The sequence below is a fragment of the Egretta garzetta genome, unplaced genomic scaffold (assembly GCF_000687185.1).
Source record: "Egretta garzetta isolate BGI_Z169 unplaced genomic scaffold, ASM68718v1 scaffold576, whole genome shotgun sequence".
NCBI classification, from domain to species: domain Eukaryota; kingdom Metazoa; phylum Chordata; class Aves; order Pelecaniformes; family Ardeidae; genus Egretta; species Egretta garzetta.
Window position 1 is genome coordinate 195,514 of NW_009260074.1, and position 9,708 is coordinate 205,221.

A 9,708-nucleotide genomic window follows, 5' to 3' on the forward strand; every position below is an offset into this window, starting at 1 on the left:
AAAAGTGAAAATCACAGGGGGTTTCCGGCTTGCACGGAGTGTTCAGGGACACTTACCATCTCTGTAGGACTGCAGGGACTCGTCTCCCCAGGATGGGGGGAACGGGGACAGAGGAGACCGTGGAATGCTGCACTCGGACATGGGGGTCATGCTCTTGCGGGGCACAAAGCCGTGAGCTTCCCTCTCTCGGCTCGGGGACGAGGGTTCCGCTCCCATCGCCGCTTGCAGCATCGGATGCTCCGAGGAGTTGGCCAACAGCTCCTTGAGGATGTTAATGGGCGAGATGGTGAGTTCCCAGTTGGTAATACCAAAGTCTCTCAGGTGGGCTCGGGCGTGGCTGGAAAGACCCGCTCGCGTGTCGAAACCGGCCCCGCAGAATTCGCAGCGCATCAGGCTGAAAGTACTCGGGTCAAAGTTTGCAACTGCGGAAAGAAGGACAGACAGTCAGCGCCGCGGCTAAAACCCCTCGATCAGGCCTCCAAGGTTGGGGGGGGAGGGGGGAGGGTTGTTGCACCCAAGACAACCGCATGCCACCGGCTGTGCCGTGGCCACCCCGGTTCAGGTTGACCACAGTTCCCATACGTACCCGATTCTCAGTGGGAGGAGAAAACCCCACCGATTAAAATAAGAAAATAGAAAGCACGGTGAATTGAATACATACTACCTTTTTTCTTCTTCTTTTGGAAGGAAAATTTTTGCTCAATAGCTTTCACTTCTTCCGCCGAGATGAAATGACGGACGTTGTAGCTCACCCCCACCCTGTTGAGGTGGCCCCGCACGTGGTTCGCCAGCCCGATCCCGTTGTGAAACCTGTCGGGGCAATAGGGACATTTCCTCTCCTCGTTCTTCAACATGGGCGAGTCGGAGTCCAAGAGGTCATCAAGCTCCAGAGAACCCTCCAGAGGAGAATCCAGTAGGAGCATATCCAAGGGAAGGGGCTCTTCCATCATGAATTCCCGGGAAGGGAGCATGGTTTTCTTCTTGAATGGCTTCCCCCGAGGCCGCTTCATCGCCTTGGGGTGCAGGTTCACCTCCTCCAGGAGGACGATGGGGACCATCTTCCGCAACTGCTGCTGCTGCTCCTCCGAAGCTATCGAAGAGTCCGTGGCTTTCAAGGTGTCTCTGAACGTCCTCTTGAGATCCAAGGCAGCTTGAGGGATGGTGACGGGCTTGATGCCTCTGTTCTCGCTCAAATCTATTTCTGTGCTTACGGAGATCTCCTCTTCCACGCTCCCAGCGTCGTTGGCCAATATCCACTTGTGCCTGAGCTCTTCCAGCCCCATTGGGTGGCTCCTGAGACCGTCGCCTTCCCCTTCAAGGTGCTGACCTGCTGCTTTTTTTTTCAGCTGCTGCAGAGCAAACTGGGAATAAGCTTTAGTGGAGGGAAAACCCGACAACCCCAGGTTTTTATGCGGGGCAGAATACGGAGCTGCTTTCCTGGCATGAAACCCTGATGTCTGGTAGTCCTTTTTGCTAGCCCCGTTGCTTTTGTCAAGTCTTGGATGAGTTAGGGCAAAACCGTGGACTGCTTCGTAATGCGATGTGCTTTCTCGGTGAGGTGGAGGGAAGAGCCGGTCTGCTTTGCCGAAATAATCAGTCTCTGCAAACCGGCCTGGCCTGGCTGGGCTGTAGGCATCTCTGCTAGTTCCTGGTTGATTTGGGTCATCCTCATAGACCTCCGTGTCCCAGGAGAGGTGGGAATGGGCGTATTTCATGTGCTCCTTGAGGATGTTCTCATTGGGGGCCGGGAAGCTGCAGAGCATACAGGTGCTGAGCCCTTTGCCGCTGCCATGAGGTGGTACCTGCACCTGCAGGGACATGTGTTCATTTGGTTTGAAGTGTTTGTAGATGCCATGCACGGGGCTATCCCGGATTTCTCCACTGCCCGCGCTTCCAAAGAGGTTCATGTTCTTTGCCCCTTGGTCCTTCCTCTCCTTGACGTGCATCTTGGCGTGCTGGACAAAGATCTTGGAGGAGTTTGTGCCAAAGACGCACTTGGGGCACTGCAGCCGGGCTTCCCGACCTTCGTCTGGAAACTCGTTCAACTTCTGGATCTCTTCGATAATTTTTTCCCTAGACTCTTGGTGGAGCCTTTTGTGCTGCTCCAAAGACGTGGGGTCTCCAAAGGCCCATCCGCACTCGTTGCAGCAGAATTGACACTGCCCTCCCAAAGCATCTCTGTCTTGGTCCCTCCCTGGTCCACGATTATGCTGAAGCATATGATCCATCAAATGTTCCTTCTTCTTGAAGTAAATGCTGCACTCGATGCAGGTGTACACCGTTGGGTCCTCCTCCGGACCCAGCTCCTCTTTCCCCTGCTCCTCCAACAAGACGCTGCACACGTAGGGCCTCATCTCGATGTCATAGGAGCTGCAGGGAGCAGGCTCCAGAGACATCAAGGGGATCCGCTCCACCGAGTCTTCGGCATTTACCGTCCAGGACTGTTTGGCAACACCTAGGTCTGCGCCGAGCTGAAGACCCGGCTTCTGGATTGTCCACTCGGCCGCGTTGAGCGGGTTGATCTCACCCAAGTCCGAGTCAACCATCAGCCCCTTCCTGTGGGACGAGGAGCTCTCCAGGGATTTGGACTTGCCGAGGACAGGGTTTAGCGTTTTTCTGAACACCGTCGGAGTCAGCGGAGGAGGCACTTCACGCACGGCCTGTCCCCGAAAGGGCAAGTTGGTTGCTACATCTGTTGGCTTGCTTATGTCTTTGTAGTGAGGACTTGGGCTTTTGTTGGGTCTAGAAATCCAGTCGACCCTCTGGATTCCCCTCTTGCTTTTATCTAAGTGCTCTTTGCTGAGGCCTTCAAGTTGCTTTGGTTCATTTTTAAGATATTTCTCTTCCCCGCCGCCAACCGATGCCCCTGCACAAGGGCTGGGCGTCTCTGCTGGCGCCTTGCCGCCATCCAGGTCCTCGGAGTCGCTCTCCAGTTGCTCAGGATCCACCTGCACTGTATTTACAACCTGGGGCTCCACGGCAAATGCCGACTCCTTGACGCACCGCGCGTCCTTCGAGTCCTTCAAGCCAGAGAGTCTCTCTAAAGTGCTTTCTTCTCTCTCATCGCCTGCTCTCGTCTCCAGAGCGGAGGTGTCCCAGGTCATGCTGCCAGACACGGTCATGTTTCGCAGGTCTAGGGAGCTCCTGGCATCCGTTCTGTACAAAACCTTCTTGAACTCCAAATGCTCTTCATTCGTGGAGCTGCAAAGAAGTTTTGAGAGTTAATAACCGGTTAACGGGGTAATAGAAGTGTTTCCATTTACAAAAGGGTTGTCCTGGAACCAGAGCGAGCCTGCGTGGCATTATACACACGTAACACAGGCTGCGGATTTCTTGGTGACTCCCATATCACCCTAAATATTAAAAGACTTGGGACAAAACCAGGCCCATCCCTTCCCACCCGCCCTTGGCCACGTGCAGCTAGAATAATGTCTACGTCATCTTCTGGGCTTGCTCCAAGCTCGTTTCAGCAGCGGCTGTGTCTGCTCCTGACGGTGGCCTGGCCACGCTCGTGCCAGGTACAACAGGAGCACTGGGTTCCCACCACCACATCACCGATTCCTGCCTTGGGCCGCAAGTCATCTTCTCCTCGCTCCACCCGACTCTCTGCTTCTTCCTTTTGCCCTCTTAATTTCTCAGGATGCTTGGACACCTTATTGCCTCCTTTTTAGCCAGCTCAACAGGGAGGTTTGCTCTTAGCGATGACACTTAATCACCATCAGGCCAAAGAACAGGCCAACAAACTCTTCAAAGTTGCATAAAAATAGATTTAAGCATCAACGTGGACCATACCAAAGGTCTCTGGGACCAAAGGATGGTTTGTCTCCATGATTAAATGAAAGTCCCTGGGTGATCCCTCTCCACAGCAGGAGTGGGAAGTCTTTCTTCCCTGTGCGGAGACCCCAGGTCACAGTGGCTCAAGGTGGTTCCTCCCCATCCTCTTCCAAACCCTCAGCAAGGACCCCAAAACTGGGAAGACCCCATCAAGCAGCTGGAGAACGTAAGCCTCCATGGGGTGAGCTCTACAGTGGGATTGGGTGGCCCCATGCCACCCAGATGAGTACTGCGGGTACCACCATGGCACCAAAGACATGTTGGGTGCTAGAGAGGGGCCAAGTATACCCACGGGCAGTCCTAGCCTGGTGGGTTTTTTGGAAGTCCTACATTGGGCTTGGAGGCTTTTTCCTGGAAGAAGAAGGGATGTGGTGAGGGATGTGAGGGTGCAACAGAAACACTTGATGTTCTCTGAGATGCCTCGAGGGATTGGCAACATCTGCATGGGACCAACAGTTATGAGATAGGATCTACAAGAGCCTCGAGCCCTTCTGCTGGGGTGGCACGAGGCTCAGTGGGGCAGCAGAGAGCCTCGAATGGCACCAGATCCCCACATTTAGGCTTCTGAACTGGGGCCCAGAAGACCCAGGAGACTCAATGTCCCTGACAGAAGCTTCACGGAGGTTTGGTAGATGCCAGCTCTGGGGCCAAGCAAACTCGTGGCATGCGCTGAGCTGTGGAGCGAGGCTCCATGTCCCCATCCCTGCCCTAAGGGTGCCACCCAACTTCTGTCCTCCACAGCCAGCTTCATGTCCAGCTTCTCCCTCTACGCAGCACCCGTGGCACGGATGCACGGCCAAAAGCCAGACACAGACCCCCACCTCCCGGCTCCTGCTCCCTGCTTCAACCATCCCTAGGGAAGAAACCTGTCGGATCGCAGAGCCCGACACCCGGAGAAGCCCGGTGACTCAAGACCTCGTGCAAGGAGCTGCTCCAGGGCCAGCAAAACACTATCTCACGGGTCAAGTTGTGCTGCCGGGAGAACAAAGCGCCTTTGTCGGAGACAGCAGGGCTGCCAGTTCCACACGGTTCTCGCACTGCCTCTCTCTCTCTCTCCTTCTTTTTAAACCTATTTATTTCCAGCTTGTTCCTGGAAAAAGCCGAGTTTAGGGGCTCCCACCCCACTGCGCTTTGACCTCCCAGCTCCAAACCTTTCCTTATTTTTACTCGGGAGAAATTACTGCGGACTGGAGGACGGGCTCACCGTTGTTTGTGGCTTAATATCGGGGAAATGCGATTCCCATATGCACCGTAAGCCCTGCAAACGTTATTAAAAATAACTCGCTAAGGAAACCGCTGGCCCAGGAAGGATCAGTCAACAGCAGATACTAAAATAAGCCCATTAAAACGTGCTGGGCATTGGTTGCATTGCTAAACAGGTTAAGACAGGCCACGATTCTGAGCCAGGCGCGGGTCCCCGCTGCCACGAGGGACAAAGACTTTTGCCCCGCATGGGCCTTGGGCCAGCACCCCAAAAATCTGCCTTTTCCAGGGTGCCAGAGCCATTTGGGATACCCCTTGGCAGCTTTGGGACACCCAAGGCGACCAAATGAAGCATCCACCTCCAAGCATCTCTCTCTGTCTCTCGCAGCAGGAACGGCTCCAGCGGCACCGAGGAGGGGAACCGGGATAGCTCCGAGGGGGGGGAACCGGGATAGCTCCGAGGGGGGAATTTAAGGTAGGCAGAAGCAGGGTGGCTTGTTGGGAAGCAGGACAAATGAGATAAATTAGAGCAGCTCACGCTGCTCTGCAGTGAGGGGACTGCGCTGGCTGGCTCCAAAGGGACCTGCCGATGTCCTCGGTGGTGGGACAGCCTTCTTCGGGGACAGGCAGGGAGATATTTTGGGGCTTGTGTAACTGGAGTAACCATTAGCAAGGGGAGACAGGCTCCTGGGCGCTTCCCACTCTGTGACATCCCTTGGGAACTTACCCGAGTTCGGTCCTGTGAGCTGTGGCTGGGACGGCACCGGAGAGGGCAGGATCAGGCTCATCTGCAACAGAGAGGAAAGCTCCAAGGTCAGTGCCCAAGTGAGGCTTCTTCAACGCAACTTGCAATAAAGTGAAATTTTTTTTTTTTTTTTTTTTTTTTTTGGTGTTAAAAAAGCTTTCCCAGCAGATAAACCCCCTCTGCTCCTGCTGCCCGTCCTTCCCTCCTACAGCCGGTTCCGGATTACGGGAGGATTTCCGAGCCACACTTAAGAGGGTTTAATCCCGCGTGCAACTATTTGATGTATAATCGTTCCTGCAGCTAAGCAGTTTAACGGGAAGATGCACACGCCGCTGGCCGCACTCCCGCCGCCCCTGCTCACCGGAGAGGTATCCGGCACGGAGCCGCAGCCGAGCGGCTGGCAAGGGTTGTCTTGGTCCATCCTATGAAGGAGAGTGGTTCCCCCGCTCTACGGACAGGGTTCATGAGCCTCACTGGTGCCGGCAAGCGTCCCTGCCCTTGGACCGGCACACGCAGGGCTTCTCCAGGTGCCCAAGCATGATCTGGGGCTTGGAGGAGCTTTGCTTCGCTCCGGCGTTGGCCGAACCCATGGGATGGCTCCTAGGCTAAATCACCTCCAAGCCTGCTCACAAGAAGATGCAAGGCAGGATTTGGGGCAGCGAGGACAGGCAGGCAAAAGCCTCCCAAAGATCAGCAGAGCCTGCTGAGATACATCAGATCCAGACAGGTCCTTCCTCAAGAGGAAGAAAGCCTTTGGATGCGTCCAACGAAGACAGCTGGATCGAACCTACCTGGCCCAGAAGCTCTGTCAGCTGGGGCTGAGCTCAGGACAGGACACGGGGATCTCGCTCCTCATGCCAGACCCTGCCCCGTCCTGGTCCGACCACGCGTCGTTGCCTGTCCCAGCTGTATGGAAAGCAGGGACTCTCTTGTTATTACAGGCGAGGCTGAGAGCTTGGGGAAGCCGAGGCACAGCTGGGTGAATCCACATTGTTTCCTGCTGCAAACCAGCCCCAGGCAAGCACACTTGCCGCCAGGAGAAGGAATGTCCTGTGTCCCTGCTCCCATCGTCGTCATCTTGGGTCATGGGCAGCCCAGCAGCCCGGCCCCAGGCAAGCAAGCTTACTGATGGGACAAGAAATTGTCCCACATCCCTGCTCCCATCATCATCATCATCTTGGGTCATGGGATGCCCAACAGCCCAAGAGTTGCCTGGAGCTCACCAGCGCGGTGGAAGGAACCAGGAGACCATGAGAAGGAGATGTCCACAGTTTGATGGAGGGTGTGGACCCAGCACAGACCACGCCTGGGGCTCCTGGAGAAAAGGAATGCGGCCAGGAGCAGCTTAGCCTCCACCACGCACCAGCCCAGTGCCCCAGAGAGCCTTTAATGTTGAACGCAAAGCCAAGAGAGCGCAGAATCAAAGCTGCATGCCCTGGGAAAGAAACGGGGAGCACTTTGGAAACACGTGGCCAAGGAGATGGGGTTTGATGCAACAATCTGTGGGGCTCAGCCCGTGAGAGCCTCTGAAGCCCAAACCGAGCTCTGTCCCCTCCGGGATGGATGCAGCCACTCAGTTTGCGTTTATTCTGGGATAATCTATGGATTACCGGTTATGTGCCATAAAACCAGGATGAAGGTGGTATTCAGGCCACCATGCTGGTTATGGAGATGGCGGAGACAGGGCAGGACCTGCCCCAAAAGCAGAGGGAGGGATGGGAAAAGCCAGGGTTGGCTCCTCCTCCTTCTAACATCTTAGGTGAGCCACTTTCGAGGCGAGACTTTTAAGGCTGAGCACCTCCAACATGTAGGTCTCATCCGGAGATGATGGGGTTGGAGCTCTTTCATCTAGATGCGGAGCTGGAATCGCACACATCACTGGGGTTTACTCGGCATCGGTGTTGTCAGAGCCCATCCTGGAGAGGCGGCAGCATCCCTGGCTCCCAGATCAGGTCCTTTTGGCTTCAAAATCATTTCGGAAAAAGCTGGCGGGATCCAGGGCCAAGCTGCCGAGGTCACGGGAGACCGGCAGCGTTCATTCAGGAAAGCCTGAGTCACCAATCGGCCAGGGTGGGAATGCTGGGGGAAAGGACGGGAAAAAAAACCCAACCCTCCCAGACCTGCGGATTTTAAACACTTCCATAAATCCCCAGCACATGGAAGGAGAGGGGCAGAGAGCACCAATCGCCAAGAAACAACGGTGGCAGGAGCCTTCCAGGGACTCTTTTGTTCTCCGGAGCTCCAGCGCGGCTCCTATTTTTAGCAACTGTCTCCTTTAGAGGAAAACATGCAGTGATTTATCTTTCTCCTGATGAGCACGTAACTGCACTCCCTGCAAATCCCGGTTTCTTGGAAACAGCGAGAGATGAGGGAGTTTAATGTCTTGGACTTAGGAGGCTCAAATTTACCCTCTATGGTAATCCAGCAAGAGCTGCTCCTCTAACCACAGGAGCGTGGCCGTGGCTTCTCCCGAGAGAGCACAGCGAATTGGAATTCATTTTGAAGCTCACGGTCTCTCCTCCAAGAGGTCAAACACCCTCGTATCAGGGCCACCGGTTTCTCCTCTCTGTTTTTCCTCTCTCCCAAGAGTTAAAGCGACCCAGCCAAGACCATCAAGACACTTTCAAAATTGAGCCGTCGCATGAGGCCGTGGCCCAAAACCCATGCAGAAAGCCAAAAGATAAAGGAAAAGCTGTGAGTTTCCCAGCATGGGAGTGGTTACGCAGAGATGGGGAGCTCTCCTAGACTTAGCAGCCCTGGCTCTAGACAAATTCGGTGACAGTCACTTACATAACACATTTCAAAGGCCACAGATTGAGAGATACCAGCATCTTCCAGAAGAACCAAAGGAGCCCCAGCTCATGGAGGCCGTCACGGCCAGGGTTGATGAGCGTGTCGTTAAGCTCTGCTTAAGAGGCTCGATAACATTTCAAGGTGCAAAAAAAAAAAAAAGTAAAATAAAATAAAATTTGCATAAACCTTCACCGCCACCCCAGAAAACACCAGGATGCACCTTGAGGACGTGGCAGAGGCTTCCTACCCAAAGGTTCCGGTTTATTTTGTACCGAAGCTACTCAACATCTGTTTTAAGACTAATGACACACCAAATTGTAGCTGTAATAATGAACAAGGTTGTCCCGCTGCGTCAGGAGGTCACAGAGATGTTGATAGATCCAACACCCAACCAAGGCAGCCCAGTGAAGGTCCCCAACCATCGAGGACTGGAGGACGCGATGGATAAAGATGGGCGGGGGGAGTTGGGCTTGTTCTGCTTCAAGATGAGAGCATGAAGGTGCAGGCTACAACCACTAATTGGAGGGTGTAGAGAAGATGAAGCCAAACTCAACCTGGACGCGTGCAACAAGAGGACGAGGAAGTCACAACATGGGAAACTCTTCCCTGTGGGAGTGGGACAGCTCTGGGACATCCCTGGAGTTGGTCAAAACTCAACTGGATGGGGCTTGAGCAACCTAACTTTGAAGTTGGCTGTGCTTTGAGCACAGGGATGCTATGAAGACCTCTGGAGGGTCCTTCCAACCTCAATTATTCTGTGATTTTTAGGATTAAAAGCCGAAAGACAATCAAGAGTCTAAAGCAAAGAGGTCTTTCGGATGGTGGTTTCCATCAAGACCCTAGACCACCTTGAAACAGGGAGAGGATCTCTCTTCTGAAGAGTTCAGCCAAGAAACTATGTTCTCCTGAAAGTTTTCTACCCAGCTCCCAAGAGGTGTTTAGTGACAGTTTAAAAGAACATAACAAAGTGAAGATTTAAAGAAAACTCTAAAATACTATTATCTCCTAAACTTCAAACTGCGTAAGGCTCCACCCCCTGAATGAAACGGAAGGTTTCGCTTCCACACAATCCTCCAGGAGCACAAGTCTTACGAGGAGCGGCTGGGGGAGCTGGAGGGGTTCAGCCTGGAGCA

General features: G+C 54.1%; 1 protein-coding gene across 1 annotated transcript in view; it reads right to left on the reverse strand.

Moving 5' to 3' along the window:
* The window catches only part of WIZ (WIZ zinc finger), a 74,044-nt gene that overhangs the window by 24,397 nt on the left and 39,939 nt on the right, over window positions 1–9,708 (reverse strand). The window contains 3 exon segments of the mRNA XM_035896788.1: window positions 57–422; window positions 662–3,201; window positions 5,765–5,825. Of these exon segments, the coding sequence (XP_035752681.1) occupies window positions 57–422; window positions 662–3,201; window positions 5,765–5,825 (2,967 nt within the window).